The sequence below is a fragment of the Leptidea sinapis genome, chromosome 44, assembly GCF_905404315.1.
Source record: "Leptidea sinapis chromosome 44, ilLepSina1.1, whole genome shotgun sequence".
In the NCBI taxonomy this organism is placed as follows: domain Eukaryota; kingdom Metazoa; phylum Arthropoda; class Insecta; order Lepidoptera; family Pieridae; genus Leptidea; species Leptidea sinapis.
The window spans coordinates 3,167,451-3,189,765 of NC_066308.1; the positions used below are offsets into that span (position 1 = coordinate 3,167,451).

A 22,315-nucleotide genomic window follows, 5' to 3' on the forward strand; every position below is an offset into this window, starting at 1 on the left:
CACGTCCAGATTGATAGAGGGGACTTAGGAAGCCGGACATCATCTGCAAAAGGGATGGTGAAGGAGTTAAAGTTGACGCACAGGTAGTCTCCGGCCAGCGCCCACTCGATCAAGCCCACCGTGAGAAGCGTAATAAAAATGCCGAACACGGGGACTTGATCGAGAGGGTACGCAGCTATTTGGGACTGCACGGAGCAGCAAAGATCAGCGTTACCTCTTGCACCATATCCTGGCGCGGTGTATGGAGCAGAGCATCCTATATGGATCTTAAGAAACTTCTTCTATAGCGTTTCGGTGCTTGGGTTGAGAGGGTCGTGCATGAATTGGACCCGGTTCAATTAGATGACCGAGAACCGCATGAGCAGTCGGCCAGGGTCAGGGCCTGGGCTCCTGCGGTAAGGGTTGACACCGGACCCGCCGTTTGTTCCCGCCAGTTCTTACCCTGGGTTGCAAAACTCAGGAGACTGATCCCCAGTAGAACCATTGAACCGGACCACGGCGAAAATTTCGCTACGTCAGTGTGGAGGGGGGGTGGTAGTGTCCACGGGGATATGATATTGATCTCCATAATGATTACGAGTAATCCTTTTGTGAAAACTTAATGATCAAAATGGATTGGTCACAAAATACCGACAAAGCGGGAGGAATCTAGCCAAATGCCTCGTCATCAAATTAGTGACGCGCATGAATGGATTAACGGGATTCCCGCTGCTCTCAGGCGACCGCCGGTCATCAGAATGGACGGGCAATCTATCACAGCGGTCGATAACGTAAAAATACTGGGTATTACTATTGATGGTAAGGGATCATTGGCAGGGCAAGCCTTGGATATCGGGGAGCGAGCCGCGAAGTGTTTCGGCAAAATGGCTCCCTAGCCATATCTTCAACGATACCCTTATCTTCAACCTCTTGGGGCATACGGTACAAGGCACTCAAGCTCTTGAATTGGGTTTTTGAAAAATTTTTTTTTGTGATAAATGGAAAGATTATATATTAGTTTTATAACAAAACTATTTTTTTTTTTCGCAATAATTCAAAAGTTATTTCAAATTAAAAAAAAATTTTTGAATCCAGTACCGAAGACACGCCGACAACTCCCGAACAAACCCGAGCGCGTGTGACGTCATAATGTTAGTTTTCACTCATTGCAGTTGATAGAAAAATAATAAATACAGTGTTTTGATCTATTTAATTTTGTTGTCATTATTAAATATTTAAATTTCTATTAAAAATGTCGAACCTCAAAAGTTATCGTTCTTGTTTTGTACCATTATGTAAGAATACTACAAAGGCAACTCCTGATAAAATGTTTTTAAATGTTCCCCAAGATGACAAACGTCGAAATAAATGGTTTCAAGCAGTGCACCGTGATAATCCCCAAACAAAATCGAATTTTTTTTGTTGTGAAGATCATTTCGATGTAAGTATTTCTTAATACCATTTTTATTAATTATTATTTATCTAAGTATATAAATCAAATAATTATTATATATTTAAGTAAAGTTCTGTAAATAATTTTTTTTAACTGGACTCCAAATCATAACCTTTAAAATCATAGCATTAAAAAAAATTTTTATTGATAAATTAAAGTGCTTAAATAATAAATTTATGTATCTTTATCTAATGATTGGGATTCAATTTGATATATTTATAATTTTATAACGTTCGAAGTTATGTATTTGACTATAGTATGAAATTTTTTAAATTTTATGTTATGGTGGTTTTTCTGTTGTTATAATAACATATAAATAATTCTTATGATTTCTGTTTTTATTTTAGTTGAAAGATGACATGGAAAATTACATTTATTATACAACGATGGGAGGTAAAGCAAAGATTAAAATTGATGTGGTACCACACAAGTTTGACTGTCAACCTAATCGTAAAAGACAAGGCACTACAACGGTTCTTAGACCAGCTGCAGAAAAACGACGGAGACAACAAATCATTCAAGAAATTTTAAAAGAATCTTCAGAAAATATGGAAATTGGTAATCCTCCAGAACCAAACATTGATGCCGTATCAGCCAGTACTGTTGAAAACATTGGAGTAGACTTTGATCCTTCAAATGTAACACCTGGCCAAAAGGTCACTGTTGAAACACAAACTAATATTAACCACCGTACTGTTGCTGTACAAGTAAATAGTCGTCCTAAGTATCGTAGCGTATCAGTTCAATGTAAAATTTTATCAATCGGAATCGATGAATCCTGCTCACCAATTAAAACTGGTAGCATAAGTACTGCAACATCTCCAATAAAACCATTGCGTCAAAAATTACATCCAAATTTATTGGAAGATACTCAGAAAAGTTTGTCATCTAGTAGTTTTACAAATTCAAATAGTTCACAAGATATTTATGAACCTTCTGAAAATACCGGTTCAAGTACTATGGATTCTAGCAGCTTTCAATCTCCTGTAAAAAAATTTGAAATTTTGAAAGTCACAAATTACTTAATTAACGATAATTTAAAAGCGTATACTGGTGTTCCTCAAGAATGGAATGTGGTGCTAGAACGTATTAGTGTAATATCTAATATTGATATTACTAATATAAAATTATCGTTGATGAAAATACGACGCCAAGATACTTTGGAAAGATTAAGTGAACAGTTTGGAATGAGTGTCAGCAATGCTAGTATTATTTTTAATAAAACAGTCCCTGTATTGGCACATTTATTAAAAAAACTCGTTTATATGCCGAAGTCTAGTAATATAAAAAAAATACTACCGATACCATTTAGAACTTCATATAATCATGTGATTGCTATTATTGATGCATTTGAGATACAAATTGAAAAACCAAGTGATCCAGAGTACCAATCTTTAACTTGGTCAGAGTATAAAAAATGTAATACTTTAAAATATTTAATATCTTGTACACCAGATGGCTTTATAAACTTTATATCAAAAGGATTTGGAGGTCGAATTTCAGATGAACTATTATTCCAAGAAAGCGGATTATTGGAAGAGCTACCCGAGGCTTGTGCTGTCATGGCCGATCGAGGATTCAAAAACATTGTTCAACTTCTTGACGATAAAAATATTGAATTAATTCGACCACCTTCAGTTAATTCTGGAGTAAAATTATCACAATCTGACGTGTTACAAGGCAAACGAATCGCTGCTCTACGTATTCATATAGAACGCGTTATTGGAAGAATAAGAGAGTTTGATTTTCTAAAACCTCATGCGGTTGTTAATCATAATATGTTACCTTTAACAGATAATATTGTTGCCATTGCTGCAGCACTTGTAAATTTACAAGCGCCTATAATTTCTACGTAAGTTTAAGAGTATTTGTATTATAAAATAAATTACTGTGACTTTTCTATTTAAGCTAATATATTTATTATTTATTGTAAAAATACATCAAAATATAATTAATAACATTAATTAACTTTGTACAGATTTTAATAATTTTGGAAATATATTTTTGGACCAAAATACTTGACTATTTTTAATTAGAGCTTGTGTATGTGCATAATCATATTTTAACTTTTTAGTGTAAATAGTTTTATTTTCTTCAAAATGTGGATCAGCAACACAAAAGATACCTTCTTTTTTACCAGTCAATAACATTTGTAGTTGCATTTGGGCATTACACTTCAAGCTGACTTTACCTTTTGGTAGAAAAATATCCAATGATTTATGACTGGCGGGACATTTTACTTCAACAATGGCATTGCTTGTCATTCCATCAGGAGATGCTGCAAAAATCGGATAACTAGGTACAAGATACATCCCCGGACGCGTTATTTTTACTCTTAATTCTTTCTCAAGAACTTCGATTACATCTTTTTCTAACTCTTTTCCTCGTGTCATAGCGCTTGTCTCATGAACTTTACTTGCGCCAATGATTTGTTGAACTAGCGAACCATTATTACTTTTACAATGAGCAGCTTCATAAAATTTTGATGCAGTAATGCGTCCATAACGAAGTTCATGCCAAATTGCACATTCACTTTGCTGCTTGGTTAGCTGTTCAGCTTCTTCACACACATCTTCTGCCATTTCAGTTTTAGCGAATTCCAAAAATTTCTCTACTCGCAAATCAATATTTTGATTAAAATCCAAAATTAATCGATGTAACGATAAATTGTAAGATTTTTTGGATTCTAAATCAAAATTTAATTGCCCAATTTGAGAATTTATTTGTTGATTTTTGGCAAATTCGACAACTTCTTGTAAAAATGTACTATTATCCGGAAAATTTTCAACAGGAGTAGTAGAGGTTTTTTTTGTCAGTTTTTCTGCTTCAATATATTTTATAACTGTACCAATGCCTGATAATCGAGATTTTTTCCAATAGCAAGCGACTTCTGTTGGTGTCGGATCTTCACTTCTACGATGGGTCCACATAAGTAATGCTAATGCATGTTTGCAACCACCTGTAGACACCATATAAAAGATTATTATTGCTTACAACATCAAAAAACTTAAATTTAATAGGAGTATAAATTACCTGCTGAAGCTGCACAGTCATGGCATTGAACATCCTGAATTTTTTTTGACTTTTCATTAATAGTTAAAGTAACTGAATAAGATTTACTCCGAACTCGGTGTTCTGGACATACCCGTCCTTTCACAATACAAATATTATTTTTACGACTTAGTTGAACATAACCTATAGCTTTGTCGCCGTAACTCTCACGCGATGCTCTGCAATTTATGAAATAAATAATTATATTTAATGTAATGGAGAATAAATAATTAAATATTTTCATTTATTATATTATTTTTTAACAAACTTACCTTGATGCCTTGGCACCTCGAACTTCAGCAGAATTAAACCGAACGTCATTTTTTAAAAAATCGGTGATCATAAATATATCAACATCAGGAATATTATCAGACTTTGCCTTAATAAATCCTTTATCACACATAGCTAATCGAAACCAACTAACAACTCGTATTTTAGCAATAAATTTTTAATATTATTGTCTAGACACGTGTAATAGCCGTAAACGCTGTACTGTTATTAAATAGCTATAACATTATGACGTCACAACTATGGTGACCAATCATGGCGCGTTTATAGTCACGTGATTTTTATTTAAATTTCATCAATTTTTAATTGTTTATAATTAATTGAAAAAAATTTTTTTTTGAAGTTTTTTGCATAAAATATCAATATTATTAATAATAAAGTTTTAAAATACATAAAAAAAATCAATAATTTTTTTTTTTCAAAAACCCAATTGTAGGCCTAAATGTGGTATTTGTGCATCTCTGATAAAAGTTTGTCTAGAATTACGGCTTGCGACGCCAAATTTTTATGCAAAATAAAAGAGCTGCAAATAAATATTTTTGTATGAACAGGTGTAGTTTTTATTTATTATCCTAATGTTTATAATATATATTATATTGTAATTAATAATAAAAAACCCTATGTCATCGCTTTAATTTTTGAGGTATAATCGTTTAAACACAAGTCGTGCTCAAAAACGCACTATCTCTGTGTTCAACCCATGATATATCTACACTGTAGTCAAATACTGCTAAACAAATCACTTGAATAAATAGCTTCAGGCATCCTAAACATAAAAAAGATAACACGTGGCAGGGTTCCAATAACATCTTGAGTCACAATGAATGAATTTGTGTAACTCGAGCTCGCCGCGCGGCACCGCAGGTGGATAGAAAAATTTATGGGCAATTTAGATAACGCGCCGACGGCGCGCGGGTCGGGGCAATAGAGCGGTTAATACTCAGAATTACTCAACGGTATTCGATGAAAGTTATTCAGGTTAACGCTCCTTCAACCCACTCAGTCGAGGAGATGGAGGCCATGAATGAGGACATCTCAACAGCCATTCACACTCCTAAGCCACACTTAACCGTTCAAATCAAATAAATTCTTCATGAATCCAGAACAACGCAAATGGACTTGGATCAGCCTCGATGGTGCCACCAAAAATGAGATTGACTTCATCTTGTCGATCAAAGGACATGTATTCAATGATGTCTCTGTGATAAACTTAGTGAAAACTGGGAGTGATCACCTCATAGTAAGATGCAAAGTGAATATCAATCCAAAGCTGGATCGGACTCGACTGGTGAATTCTACGTTCCGGCCTGCACCCATCCAGATCCAAAACACGGAAAACCTTCAACTCGAATTGCAAGACCACTTCCAACGCCAGTAGGGTATGTAATGCATGTCAATAGTGTAGAAAACGTAGTTAAAACCTGTCAAGTATGCGGATGATATGTGTGTAATATACCGGTCAAAAGATATCTCTATTGTACAAAAAAACGTGCAGATCGACTTTGAAAATATCACGAAGTGGGCTCATGACAACGATATTATTCTTAATTTCAATAAAACAAAATGCATGCATATACATTCACCACATAATAAAAACGCAAAACATATTATTGTGTTTATTCCTATGTTTACATAGGAATAAACACAATAATATGTTTCAGTTATTTTAAATATGTGAAATACTACCGATAGAACAGAGAGTGGAATATTTAATAGGCGTGGAAGTTATTCGCAGCTTGCATTGTTATACTTTAGTTTTAGAACCATTTTATGTCATGTTTGTATATGATTAGGTTATTAGTAGGTTATGTATAAAACTAATGAGCGCATCTCGCCGATAAACATAACGTTTGGCGAGTAAATAAATGTAATTTAAATGTAAGTTGATATATTATGTTAATAAATAAAAAAAAATCGGGGGAACGCCAAAACATCCTTTCAGCCGTCAACTGCCAGAGTGCTGAACCTCACCGCGTTCCCTGGACTTCAAGCGAGGAGCATGCTCTACTGCTAGGTCAACAGGCTTGCCTGGAGGTTGGGCGGGGAGCGTGCATTATCATCTGTCCGATCCACGACACATTGCGGGTGATGCATTGGGGTTGAGCCTCCAATGATCTCCGATGGGGCGCCCGTTTACGGGTGCTCAAGTATAGCGGTCCTTCGGGAGGAGCCTTGCGAAAGCCGCGTACGAATCGGCTGTGAAGGGTCAGCAGCCCCCAAAATTTTAGAGCGTACTGAAGCGGGCTTAATTGTGGAGACCGGGAAGTACACCAATATTACACTGGCGGCTCGTCTTTCAGGTACCGGAAGGACACTGGAGGAGATTAAGGGTCAAAGGCGCTCCGCTGCGTACAAAAGCAAAGTGCTCGAGTATGTAGAGGACATGCGGATTGCGGCCACCGTCAGGGAGGTGGAACTGTCCTGCGAAGCGACGACGCTCGTGGATGACCAGCCGACAACCGACTCTAGAGTGCAAACCACTGACCTTGATGACCCCCTCGCCGAGTTGACTTCGGATAGGCCAGACGCGTCGGAACTGCTTGCCAAGCTACTCTGCGATAGGGAGGCGGCACGGAAGATGCGAATGGGCTGGAGTAGCGAGGTAGGGGGCGGCAGAAAACAACCCACAAGTCCGGAAACGCCACCGGCTTGAAGATCACTTCGCGAAAGCGGAGGCCGGAGGAGTACGCTAGGTTTCAGGAGATATTCAAAAAATCACGAAGACGTGCTGCAGCTGAGGTAATAGATGGCGCAACCAGGGGCGTGAAGCACTCTTTTGAGGATATGATGTCATATTGGCAGCCTATACTTGAGGCAGTGTCGACCGCTGCTGGGCCACCACCGGAAGCTCTGAAGGCCTTACAGCTGAAAGAGCGGCACGGAGGCACGCGTGACTATTCACAGCCCAGCGCCCCATTTTCTGCTCAAGACATCAGAAAGGCCCGTATTGATCTTCGAACTGCGCCAGGTCCTGACGACATTACGCCTGACGACTGGCGTATCTTCAGAAACCACTGAAGGAATGGGACTTGTCCAATGTAAATGATGACTTCAGGATTCAACCTAACATACCCTGCAATCCAAGGCGGACCTCTTCAACGAATGGATGACGAGAGGCGAAATCCCGGAACAACTGCGACAAAGCAGAACTATCTTCGTGCCAAAGAATGAGGAGCCTGCGGGCCCCGACGACTACCGGCCAATCTCGATTGCGTCGATACCGCTGAGGCACATGCATAGCCTCTTGGCGCGGAGAATTTTGTATTGTTGCCCCCCGGACTATCGTCAGCGAAGATTCATCCACGCCGACGGCTGCCTAGAAAACACAGCGATGTTGGATACGGTTCTGGGGGATAGCAGGAGCAAGCTGCGGGAATGTCAAGTAGCTGTGCTAGACTTCTCCAAGGCCATTGACACGGTGTCGCACGCGGCGCTTGTCAAGCTACTTGTAGAGAGAGGCTTACCCATGGCTTTCTATGACAACGTTGCTCGCCTCTACCGAACATCCCTCACTACGACGGCGACTTCGGTGTGGACGAGTGACCCTGTGACAGTGGGGAAGGGAGTTCGGCAGGGGGACCCGCTGTCTCCGATCCTGTTCAACATGGCGATGGACATTATTCTTCTTTGCATTCAGGGGTAGGGTACCGTCTTAGAACGGAGATCATCTCCGCCATAGCGTACGCCGATGACCTCGTGATGATCGCGGGCACAAAAGCATTCCGTCCTATGGACTTCAGGATTCCATCGATGTGGTAAACAGGGTTGGAATGATGATGGGCCTCCCTCTGAATCGTTCGAAAAGCGCCGTGCTCTCGTAAGTGCCAGATGGACACAACAAGAAGATCCATTATATCGCCGAAAACACCTTTAAGGTGGGCGCGAAGTGGATCAGGCAAGCCACTTGTGTGGTAAGATGGCGCTATCTCGGAGTTGAATTCACCCCGGCTGGATCAGTGATGTTAGAGTAGGACATAAAAAAGGCCTTACACAATATCTCAAAGGCTCCTCTTAAGCCGCAACAGCGACTCGAAATCCTAAGAGGACACCTGTTGCCCAGATTCCTACACGGTCTCGTGCTGGGAAAGGTGTCGGACGACAGGCTGAGGATGCTCGACATCGAAATCCGGAAGGCGATTCGATCATGGCTAAGGCTCCCATCGGATACAGCTATCGCATATTACCACGCGTCTGTTAATGACGGCGATCTAGGCGTGCCCTCCTTCCGTTCGGCGATTCCCGATCTCGTTGTACGTAGGTACAGTATGTTGGGGGCGTCGGATTGGGGGGCTGCCGCAGCCGTCGCTAAATCCAAAAGGGTTATTAACAAGATGCGATGGACAAAGAAGCTGTTATCTAAGTTGTCAACGGTTTGCCCGAAAACAGGCCAAAGGTCTATCTCCCTGTTTTGGAAGCAAATACTCCACGGTGGCCGTCAGCCACAAACTACGTGAGTCGTCGCGGGTTAAAGGATCCACCCGCTGGATTCGTGCGAAGTGCAACCAAATTAACGGCCGCGATTACGTGGACTTTGTGAAGTGCCACATCAACGCATTACCGTCCCGAATAAGAACGAGCAGGGGACGCAGAACAGATAAATCGGAGCCCGAGTTGAACTGCCGTGCAGGCTGCATGGTCAGGGAGACGACGGCACACATAAGACAAAGATGTGTTCGAACACATGGCGGCCGAGTCGAACGACACAACAGGGTATTGAAGATACTCGCCTCGGCGTTATCGGAGCAAGGGTGGACCGTTGAACTGGAGCCCCACGTCCAGATTGATAGAGGGGACTTAGGAAGCCGGACATCATCTGCAAAAGGGATGGTGAAGGAGTTAAAGTTGACGCACAGGTAGTCTCCGGCCAGCGCCCACTCGATCAAGCCCACCGTGAGAAGCGTAATAAAAATGCCGAACACGGGGACTTGATCGAGAGGGTACGCAGCTATTTGGGACTGCACGGAGCAGCAAAGATCAGCGTTACCTCTTGCACCATATCCTGGCGCGGTGTATGGAGCAGAGCATCCTATATGGATCTTAAGAAACTTCTTCTATAGCGTTTCGGTGCTTGGGTTGAGAGGGTCGTGCATGAATTGGACCCGGTTCAATAAGATGACCGAGAACCGCATGAGCAGTCGGCCAGGGTCAGGGCCTGGGCTCCTGCGGTAAGGGTTGACACCGGACCCGCCGTTTATTCCCGCCAGTTCTTACCCTGGGTTGCAAAACTCAGGAGACTGATCCCCAGTAGAACCATTGAACCGGACCACGGCGAAATTTTCGCTACGTCAGTGTGGACGGTGGTGGTGTCCACGGGGATATGATATTGATCTCCATAATGATTACGAGTAATCCTTTTGTGAAAACTTAATGATCAAAATGGATTGGTCACAAAATACCGACAAAGCGGGAGGAATCTAGCCAAATGCCACGTCATCAAATTAGTGACGCGCATGAATGGATTAACGGGATTCCCGCTGCTCTCAGGCGACCGCCGGTCATCAGAATGGACGGGCAATCTATCACAGCGGTCGATAACGTAAAAATACTGGGTATTACAATTGATGGTAAGGGATCATTGGCAGGGCAAGCCTTGGATATCGGGGAGCGAGCCGCGAAGTGTTTCGGCAAAATGGCTAGGGTATCTTCAACCTCTTGGGGCATACGGTACAAGGCACTCAAGCTCTTGAATTGTAGGCCTAAATGTGGTATTTGTGCATCTCTGATGATAAAAGTTTGTCTAGAATTACGGCTTGCGACGCCAAATTTGTATGCAAAATAAAAGAGCTGCAAATAAATATTTTTGTATGAACAGGTGTAGTTTTTATTTATTATCCTAATGTTTATAATATATATTATATTGTAATTAATAATAAAAAACCCTATGTCATCGCTTTAATTTTTGAGGTATAATCGTTTAAACTCTGTATTCAACCCATGATATATCTACACTGTAGTCAAATACTGCTAAACAAATCACTTGAATAAATAGCTTCAGGCATCCTAAACATAAAAAAGATAACACGTGGCAGGGTTCCAATAACATCTTGAGTCACAATGAATGAATTTGTGTAACTCGAGCTCGCCGCGCGGCACCGCAGGTGGATAGAAAAATTTATGGGCAATTTAGATAACGCGCCGACGGCGCGCGGGTCGGGGCAATAGAGCGGTTAATACTCAGAATTACTCAACGGTATTCGATGAAAGTTATTCAGGTTAACGCTCCTTCAACCCACTCAGTCGAGGAGGTGGAGGCCATGAATGAGGACATCTCAACAGCCATTCACACTCCTAAGCCACACTTAACCGTTCAAATCAAATAAATTCTTCATGAATCCAGAACAACGCAAATGGACTTGGATCAGCCTCGATGGTGCCACCAAAAATGAGATTGACTTCATCTTGTCGATCAAAGGACATGTATTCAATGATGTCTCTGTGATAAACTTAGTGAAAACTGGGAGTGATCACCTCATAGTAAGATGCAAAGTGAATATCAATGCAAAGCTGGATCAGACTCGACTGGTGAATTCTACGTTCCGGCCTGCACCCATCCAGATCCAAAACACGAAAAACCTTCAACTCGAATTGCAAGACCACTTCCAACGCCAGTAGGGTATGTAATGCATGTCAATAGTGTGGAAAACGTAGTTAAAACCTGTCAAGTATGCGGATGATATGTGTGTAATATACCGGTCTAAAGATATCTCTATTGTACAAAAAAACGTGCAGATCGACTTTGAAAATATCACGAAGTGGGCTCATGACAACGATATTATTCTTAATTTCAATAAAACAAAATGCATGCATATACATTCACCACATAATAAAAACGCAAAACATATTATTGTGTTTATTCCTATGTTTACATAGGAATAAACACAATAATATGTTTAAGTTATTTTAAATATGTGAAATACTACCAATAGAACAGAAAGTGGAATATTTAATAGGCGTGGAAGTTATTCGCAGCTTGCATTGTTATACTTTAGTTTTAGAACCATTTTATGTCATGTTTGTATATGATTAGGTTATTAGTAGGTTATGTATAAAACTAATGAGCGCATCTCGCCGATAAACATAACGTTAGGCGAGTAAATAAATGTAATTTAAATGTAAGTTGATATATTATGTTAATAAATAAAAAAAAATCGGGGGGAACGCCAAAACATCCTTTCAGCCGTCAACTGCCAGAGTGCTGAACCTCACCGCGTTCCCTGGGCTTCAAGCGAGGAGCATGCTCTACTGCTAGGTCAACAGGCTTGCCTGGAGGTTGGGCGGGGAGCGTGCATTATCATCTGTCCGATCCACGACACATTGCGGGTGATGCATTGGGGTTGAGCCCCCAATGATCTCCGATGGGGCGCCCGTTTACGGGTGCTCAGTATAGCGGTCCTTCGGGAGGAGCCTTGCGAAAGCCGCGTACGAATCGGCTGTGAAGGGTTAGCAGCCCCCAAAATTTTAGAGCGTACTGAAGCGGGCTAAATTGTGGAGACCGGGAAGTACACCAATATTACACTGGCGGCTCGTCTTTCAGGTACCGGAAGGGCACTGGAGGAGATTAAGGGTCAAAGGCGCTCCGCTGCGTACAGAAGCAAAGTGCTCGAGTATGTAGAGGACATGCGGATTGCGGCCACCGTCAGGGAGGTGGAACTGTCCTGCGAAGCGACGACGCTCGTGGATGACCAGCCGACAACCGACTCTAGAGTGCAAACCACTGACCTTGATGACCCCCTCGCCGAGTTGACTTCGGATAGGCCAGACGCGTCGGAACTGCTTGCCAAGCTACTCTGCGATAGGGAGGCGGCACGGAAGATGCGAATGGGCTTGGAGTAGCGAGGTAGGGGGCGGCAGAAAACAACCCACAAGTCCGGAAACGCCACCGGCTTGAAGATCACTTCGCGAAAGCGGAGGCCGGAGGAGTACGCTAGGTTTCAGGAGATATTCAAAAAATCACGAAGACGTGCTGCAGCTGAGGTAATAGATGGCGCAACCAGGGGCGTGAAGCACTCTTTTGAGGATATGATGTCATATTGGCAGCCTATACTTGAGGCAGTGTCGACTGCTGCTGGGCCACCACCGGAAGCTCTGAAGGCCTTACAGCTGAAAGAGCGGCACGGAGGCACGCGTGACTATTCACAGCCCAGCGCCCCCTTTTCTGCTCAAGACATCAGAAAGGCCCGTATTGATCTTCGAACTGCGCCAGGTCCAGACGACATTACGCCTGACGACTGGCGTATCTTCAGAAACCACTGAAGGAATGGGACTTGTCCAATGTAAATGATGACTTCAGGATTCAACCTAACATACCCTGCAATCCAAGGCGGACCTCTTCAACGAATGGATGACGAGAGGCGAAATCCCGGAACAACTGCGACAAAGCAGAACTATCTTCGTGCCAAAGAATGAGGAGCCTGCGGGCCCCGACGACTACCGGCCAATCTCGATTGCGTCGATACCGCTGAGGCACATGCATAGCCTCTTGGCGCGGAGAATTTTGTATTGTTGCCCCCCGGACTATCGTCAGCGAAGATTCATCCACGCCGACGGCTGCCTAGAAAACACAGCGATGTTGGATACGGTTCTGGGGGATAGCAGGAGCAAGCTGCGGGAATGTCAAGTAGCTGTGCTAGACTTCTCCAAGGCCATTGACACGGTGTCGCACGCGGCGCTTGTCAAGCTACTTGTAGAGAGAGGCTTACCCATGGCTTTCTATGACAACGTTGCTCGCCTCTACCGAACATCCCTCACTACGACGGCGACTTCGGTGTGGACGAGTGACCCTGTGACAGTGGGGAAGGGAGTTCGGCAGGGGGACCCGCTGTCTCCGATCCTGTTCAACATGGCGATGGACATTATTCTTCTTTGCATTCAGGGGTAGGGTACCGTCTTAGAACGGAGATCATCTCCGCCATAGCGTACGCCGATGACCTCGTGATGATCGCGGGCACAAAAGCATTCCGTCCTATGGACTTCAGGATTCCATCGATGTGGTAAACAGGGTTGGAATGATGATGGGCCTCCCTCTGAATCGTTCGAAAAGCGCCGTGCTCTCGTAAGTGCCAGATGGACACAACAAGAAGATCCATTATATCGCCGAAAACACCTTTAAGGTGGGCGCGAAGTGGATCAGGCAAGCCACTTGTGTGGTAAGATGGCGCTATCTCGGAGTTGAATTCACCCCGGCTGGATCAGTGATGTTAGAGTAGGACATAAAAAAGGCCTTACACAATATCTCAAAGGCTCCTCTTAAGCCGCAACAGCGACTCGAAATCCTAAGAGGACACCTGTTGCCCAGATTCCTACACGGTCTCGTGCTGGGAAAGGTGTCGGACGACAGGCTGAGGATGCTCGACATCGAAATCCGGAAGGCGATTCGATCATGGCTAAGGCTCCCATCGGATACAGCTATCGCATATTACCACGCGTCTGTTAATGACGGCGATCTAGGCGTGCCCTCCTTCCGTTCGGCGATTCCCGATCTCGTTGTACGTAGGTACAGTATGTTGGGGGCGTCGGATTGGGGGGCTGCCGCAGCCGTCGCTAAATCCAAAAGGGTTATTAACAAGATGCGATGGACAAAGAAGCTGTTATCTAAGTTGTCAACGGTTTGCCCGAAAACAGGCCAAAGGTCTATCTCCCTGTTTTGGAAGCAAATACTCCACGGTGGCCGTCAGCCACAAACTACGTGAGTCGTCGCGGGTTAAAGGATCCACCCGCTGGATTCGTGCGAAGTGCAACCAAATTAACGGCCGCGATTACGTGGACTTTGTGAAGTGCCACATCAACGCATTACCGTCCCGAATAAGAACGAGCAGGGGACGCAGAACAGATAAATCGGAGCCCGAGTTGAACTGCCGTGCAGGCTGCATGGTCAGGGAGACGACGGCTCACATAAGACAAAGATGTGTTCGAACACATGGCGGCCGAGTCGAACGACACAACAGGGTATTGAAGATACTCGCCTCGGCGTTATCGGAGCAAGGGTGGACCGTTGAACTGGAGCCCCACGTCCAGATTGATAGAGGGGACTTAGGAAGCCGGACATCATCTGCAAAAGGGATGGTGAAGGAGTTAAAGTTGACGCACAGGTAGTCTCCGGCCAGCGCCCACTCGATCAAGCCCACCGTGAGAAGCGTAATAAAAATGCCGAACACGGGGACTTGATCGAGAGGGTACGCAGCTATTTGGGACTGCACGGAGCAGCAAAGATCAGCGTTACCTCTTGCACCATATCCTGGCGCGGTGTATGGAGCAGAGCATCCTATATGGATCTTAAGAAACTTCTTCTATAGCGTTTCGGTGCTTGGGTTGAGAGGGTCGTGCATGAATTGGACCCGGTTCAATAAGATGACCGAGAACCGCATGAGCAGTCGGCCAGGGTCAGGGCCTGGGCTCCTGCGGTAAGGGTTGACACCGGACCCGCCGTTTATTCCCGCCAGTTCTTACCCTGGGTTGCAAAACTCAGGAGACTGATCCCCAGTAGAACCATTGAACCGGACCACGGCGAAATTTTCGCTACGTCAGTGTGGACGGTGGTGGTGTCCACGGGGATATGATATTGATCTCCATAATGATTACGAGTAATCCTTTTGTGAAAACTTAATGATCAAAATGGATTGGTCACAAAATACCGACAAAGCGGGAGGAATCTAGCCAAATGCCACGTCATCAAATTAGTGACGCGCATGAATGGATTAACGGGATTCCCGCTGCTCTCAGGCGACCGCCGGTCATCAGAATGGACGGGCAATCTATCACAGCGGTCGATAACGTAAAAATACTGGGTATTACAATTGATGGTAAGGGATCATTGGCAGGGCAAGCCTTGGATATCGGGGAGCGAGCCGCGAAGTGTTTCGGCAAAATGGCTAGGGTATCTTCAACCTCTTGGGGCATACGGTACAAGGCACTCAAGCTCTTGAATTGTAGGCCTAAATGTGGTATTTGTGCATCTCTGATGATAAAAGTTTGTCTAGAATTACGGCTTGCGACGCCAAATTTGTATGCAAAATAAAAGAGCTGCAAATAAATATTTTTGTATGAACAGGTGTAGTTTTTATTTATTATCCTAATGTTTATAATATATATTATATTGTAATTAATAATAAAAAACCCTATGTCATCGCTTTAATTTTTGAGGTATAATCGTTTAAACTCTGTATTCAACCCATGATATATCTACACTGTAGTCAAATACTGCTAAACAAATCACTTGAATAAATAGCTTCAGGCATCCTAAACATAAAAAAGATAACACGTGGCAGGGTTCCAATAACATCTTGAGTCACAATGAATGAATTTGTGTAACTCGAGCTCGCCGCGCGGCACCGCAGGTGGATAGAAAAATTTATGGGCAATTTAGATAACGCGCCGACGGCGCGCGGGTCGGGGCAATAGAGCGGTTAATACTCAGAATTACTCAACGGTATTCGATGAAAGTTATTCAGGTTAACGCTCCTTCAACCCACTCAGTCGAGGAGGTGGAGGCCATGAATGAGGACATCTCAACAGCCATTCACACTCCTAAGCCACACTTAACCGTTCAAATCAAATAAATTCTTCATGAATCCAGAACAACGCAAATGGACTTGGATCAGCCTCGATGGTGCCACCAAAAATGAGATTGACTTCATCTTGTCGATCAAAGGACATGTATTCAATGATGTCTCTGTGATAAACTTAGTGAAAACTGGGAGTGATCACCTCATAGTAAGATGCAAAGTGAATATCAATGCAAAGCTGGATCAGACTCGACTGGTGAATTCTACGTTCCGGCCTGCACCCATCCAGATCCAAAACACGAAAAACCTTCAACTCGAATTGCAAGACCACTTCCAACGCCAGTAGGGTATGTAATGCATGTCAATAGTGTGGAAAACGTAGTTAAAACCTGTCAAGTATGCGGATGATATGTGTGTAATATACCGGTCTAAAGATATCTCTATTGTACAAAAAAACGTGCAGATCGACTTTGAAAATATCACGAAGTGGGCTCATGACAACGATATTATTCTTAATTTCAATAAAACAAAATGCATGCATATACATTCACCACATAATAAAAACGCAAAACATATTATTGTGTTTATTCCTATGTTTACATAGGAATAAACACAATAATATGTTTAAGTTATTTTAAATATGTGAAATACTACCAATAGAACAGAAAGTGGAATATTTAATAGGCGTGGAAGTTATTCGCAGCTTGCATTGTTATACTTTAGTTTTAGAACCATTTTATGTCATGTTTGTATATGATTAGGTTATTAGTAGGTTATGTATAAAACTAATGAGCGCATCTCGCCGATAAACATAACGTTAGGCGAGTAAATAAATGTAATTTAAATGTAAGTTGATATATTATGTTAATAAATAAAAAAAAATCGGGGGGAACGCCAAAACATCCTTTCAGCCGTCAACTGCCAGAGTGCTGAACCTCACCGCGTTCCCTGGGCTTCAAGCGAGGAGCATGCTCTACTGCTAGGTCAACAGGCTTGCCTGGAGGTTGGGCGGGGAGCGTGCATTATCATCTGTCCGATCCACGACACATTGCGGGTGATGCATTGGGGTTGAGCCCCCAATGATCTCCGATGGGGCGCCCGTTTACGGGTGCTCAGTATAGCGGTCCTTCGGGAGGAGCCTTGCGAAAGCCGCGTACGAATCGGCTGTGAAGGGTTAGCAGCCCCCAAAATTTTAGAGCGTACTGAAGCGGGCTAAATTGTGGAGACCGGGAAGTACACCAATATTACACTGGCGGCTCGTCTTTCAGGTACCGGAAGGGCACTGGAGGAGATTAAGGGTCAAAGGCGCTCCGCTGCGTACAGAAGCAAAGTGCTCGAGTATGTAGAGGACATGCGGATTGCGGCCACCGTCAGGGAGGTGGAACTGTCCTGCGAAGCGACGACGCTCGTGGATGACCAGCCGACAACCGACTCTAGAGTGCAAACCACTGACCTTGATGACCCCCTCGCCGAGTTGACTTCGGATAGGCCAGACGCGTCGGAACTGCTTGCCAAGCTACTCTGCGATAGGGAGGCGGCACGGAAGATGCGAATGGGCTTGGAGTAGCGAGGTAGGGGGCGGCAGAAAACAACCCACAAGTCCGGAAACGCCACCGGCTTGAAGATCACTTCGCGAAAGCGGAGGCCGGAGGAGTACGCTAGGTTTCAGGAGATATTCAAAAAATCACGAAGACGTGCTGCAGCTGAGGTAATAGATGGCGCAACCAGGGGCGTGAAGCACTCTTTTGAGGATATGATGTCATATTGGCAGCCTATACTTGAGGCAGTGTCGACTGCTGCTGGGCCACCACCGGAAGCTCTGAAGGCCTTACAGCTGAAAGAGCGGCACGGAGGCACGCGTGACTATTCACAGCCCAGCGCCCCCTTTTCTGCTCAAGACATCAGAAAGGCCCGTATTGATCTTCGAACTGCGCCAGGTCCAGACGACATTACGCCTGACGACTGGCGTATCTTCAGAAACCACTGGAGGAATGGGACTTGTCCAATGTAAATGATGACTTCAGGATTCAACCTAACACACCCTGCAATCCAAGGCGGACCTCTTCAACGAATGGATGACGAGAGGCGAAATCCCGGAACAACTGCGACAAAGCAGAACTATCTTCGTGCCAAAGAATGAGGAGCCTGCGGGCCCCGACGACTACCGGCCAATCTCGATTGCGTCGATACCGCTGAGGCACATGCATAGCCTCTTGGCGCGGAGAATTTTGTATTGTTGCCCCCCGGACTATCGTCAGCGAAGATTCATCCACGCCGACGGCTGCCTAGAAAACACAGCGATGTTGGATACGGTTCTGGGGGATAGCAGGAGCAAGCTGCGGGAATGTCAAGTAGCTGTGCTAGACTTCTCCAAGGCCATTGACACGGTGTCGCACGCGGCGCTTGTCAAGCTACTTGTAGAGAGAGGCTTACCCATGGCTTTCTATGACAACGTTGCTCGCCTCTACCGAACATCCCTCACTACGACGGCGACTTCGGTGTGGACGAGTGACCCTGTGACAGTGGGGAAGGGAGTTCGGCAGGGGGACCCGCTGTCTCCGATCCTGTTCAACATGGCGATGGACATTATTCTTCTTTGCATTCAGGGGTAGGGTACCGTCTTAGAACGGAGATCATCTCCGCCATAGCGTACGCCGATGACCTCGTGATGATCGCGGGCACAAAAGCATTCCGTCCTATGGACTTCAGGATTCCATCGATGTGGTAAACAGGGTTGGAATGATGATGGGCCTCCCTCTGAATCGTTCGAAAAGCGCCGTGCTCTCGTAAGTGCCAGATGGACACAACAAGAAGATCCATTATATCGCCGAAAACACCTTTAAGGTGGGCGCGAAGTGGATCAGGCAAGCCACTTGTGTGGTAAGATGGCGCTATCTCGGAGTTGAATTCACCCCGGCTGGATCAGTGATGTTAGAGTAGGACATAAAAAAGGCCTTACACAATATCTCAAAGGCTCCTCTTAAGCCGCAACAGCGACTCGAAATCCTAAGAGGACACCTGTTGCCCAGATTCCTACACGGTCTCGTGCTGGGAAAGGTGTCGGACGACAGGCTGAGGATGCTCGACATCGAAATCCGGAAGGCGATTCGATCATGGCTAAGGCTCCCATCGGATACAGCTATCGCATATTACCACGCGTCTGTTAATGACGGCGATCTAGGCGTGCCCTCCTTCCGTTCGGCGATTCCCGATCTCGTTGTACGTAGGTACAGTATGTTGGGGGCGTCGGATTGGGGGGCTGCCGCAGCCGTCGCTAAATCCAAAAGGGTTATTAACAAGATGCGATGGACAAAGAAGCTGTTATCTAAGTTGTCAACGGTTTGCCCGAAAACAGGCCAAAGGTCTATCTCCCTGTTTTGGAAGCAAAAACTCCACGGTGGCCGTCAGCCACAAACTACGTGAGTCGTCGCGGGTTAAAGGATCCACCCGCTGGATTCGTGCGAAGTGCAACCAAATTAACGGCCGCGATTACGTGGACTTTGTGAAGTGCCACATCAACGCATTACCGTCCCGAATAAGAACGAGCAGGGGACGCAGAACAGATAAATCGGAGCCCGAGTTGAACTGCCGTGCAGGCTGCATGGTCAGGGAGACGACGGCTCACATAAGTTAAAGATGTGTTCGAACACATGGCGGCCGAGTCGAACGACACAACAGGGTATTGAAGATGCTCGCCTCGGCGTTATCGGAGCAAGGGTGGACCGTTGAACTGGAGCCCCACGTCCAGATTGATAGAGGGGACTTAGGAAGCCGGACATCATCTGCAAAAGGGATGGTGAAGGAGTTAAAGTTGACGCACAGGTAGTCTCCGGCCAGCGCCCACTCGATCAAGCCCACCGTGAGAAGCGTAATAAAAATGCCGAACACGGGGACTTGATCGAGAGGGTACGCAGCTATTTGGGACTGCACGGAGCAGCAAAGATCAGCGTTACCTCTTGCACCACATCCTGGCGCGGTGTATGGAGCAGAGCATCCTATATGGATCTTAAGAAACTTCTTCTATAGCGTTTCGGTGCTTGGGTTGAGAGGGTCGTGCATGAATTGGACCCGGTTCAATAAGATGACCGAGAACCGCATGAGCAGTCGGCCAGGGTCAGGGCCTGGGCTCCTGCGGTAAGGGTTGACACCGGACCCGCCGTTTGTTCCCGCCAGTTCTTACCCTGGGTTGCAAAACTCAGGAGACTGATCCCCAGTAGAACCATTGAACCGGACCACGGCGAAATTTTCGCTACGTCAGTGTGGAGGGTGGTGGTGTCCACGGGGATATGATATTGATCTCCATAATGATTACGAGTAATCCTTTTGTGAAAACTTAATGATCAAAATGGATTGGTCACAAAATACCGACAAAGCGGGAGGAATCTAGCCAAATGCCACGTCATCAAATTAGTGACGCGCATGAATGGATTAACGGGATTCCCGCTGCTCTCAGGCGACCGCCGGTCATCAGAATGGACGGGCAATCTATCACAGCGGTCGATAACGTAAAAATACTGGGTATTACAATTGATGGTAAGGGATCATTGGCAGGGCAAGCCTTGGATATCGGGGAGCGAGCCGCGAAGTGTTTCGGCAAAATGGCTAGGGTATCTTCAACCTCTTGGGGCATACGGTACAAGGCACTCAAGCTCTTGTATAGGGGGACATACGTGGCAACCCTGACTTACGCGGCGAGCATCTGGTATCACAGGGCATACTTACATGTGGTGTCGAGACGGTTGCTCAAGACTCAACGTACGGCGTTGGTGCTGCTCACCAAGGCGTACCGTTCCACGTGTACTGCCGCACTGCCAGTTTTAGCAGGGGTACTTCCGGCGGACCTGGAAGTTTATCGTGCGGGCAAGATTGAGGCGACCAGGGGAGATAGGGTTAAAGAGGAGCTCGCGTCGTTAAAAAAGGACATCCACTTCGAAGTGGTGAACATGTGGCAGGAGCGTTGGGAACGCGAAGAGAGAGGTGGCGAACTCAGACGCTTCTTCCCATGTGTCGGGGAAAGACTCCTGGCGTCGTGGGTGCATCCCGACCACTACACGTCGCAGCTGTTGACGGGGCATTAGCAGTTCAACGGCAAGCTTAGGGACCTGGGGCTAAAAGGGGACGGCACATGTCCATGTGGCGCGACGGACGAGTACCGCGACCACGTGCTGTAGGACTGTAGCTTGTACGACGAAGCTTGAGGCGAAATGCTAGACCATCTAACGAGGACAAAACCAGGACCTGTTTATTACGGAGACTTGGTATCTTCTGAGAAGAATTTCTCCAGGCTGGTGAGATATGCCGCAAGTTGGTAACGTGACAGGAGAGTGATGGAGGGGTAAACCATGACGGTGACGAAGACAGAGAAAGGAAGACCAAGAAGTTCAAAGGCGGCTCCCGTACAACCGTAGTACTGGCATGCAGTGCACAATGGAGGGACAGATTAATGTCGAGGGTGAGGGTATACATAGACTGGGGAGATACCTGGTAAGGGACTTCCTCGATGTTAAGTGCTGCTCAAAGTGCCAGTGGTACGGGCACTCCGCGAAGCTCTGTAAAGCTGAACAGGAGACGTAGGGCACGGGCATGAGGGCTGAGAAACAAAGAAAGTACGCTGTGCCACTTGTGTGAAGGCCGGGAAAGCTGCGGATGGTCACAAGACCGCAGCACCTACGTGTCCGGTGAGAATGCGGCGCAGAAGAGAGCAGCCGAACGCACCAATTATGGCTGCTAACCACAGATGCGTGAACGTCGGGCAGATAAATCTCCAGGGAGCGGCAACGGCGACGGTGGAACTTCCAGAAAACGCCCACAGGCTGAGTCTCGATGTCGTTCTTGTTCAAGAAAAATATGCGAGATCCCAGCTGCAGGGGCTGCTGCAGTGCACGGATGGAAAGGCAGGTATTTACCTAAACTATCTTTTTTAACATATTTATCAATGACATAGTAAATTGTTTTGTCAATTCAGAAGTTTTGCTTTACGCCGATGACCTGAAAGCGTTTAGTGTGATCAACTCTTTAAAGGACTCCTACTTGTTGCAGGATG

The 22,315-nt window shown here is 45.3% G+C and overlaps 1 protein-coding gene across 1 annotated transcript; it reads right to left on the reverse strand.

Annotated features, from left to right (window-relative positions):
* Window positions 1-3,213: 3,213 nt before the first annotated feature.
* LOC126977197 (uncharacterized) lies at window positions 3,214-5,099 on the reverse strand. Its single transcript, XM_050825910.1, has 4 exons — window positions 4,756-5,099; window positions 4,466-4,662; window positions 3,500-4,391; window positions 3,214-3,217 (listed from the first exon to the last, which is right to left on the reverse strand). Exons 1-4 carry the CDS (start codon window positions 4,884-4,886, stop codon window positions 3,214-3,216), a joined length of 1,224 nt encoding a protein of 407 aa, XP_050681867.1. The 5' UTR covers window positions 4,887-5,099.
* Window positions 5,100-22,315: the final 17,216 nt, after the last annotated feature.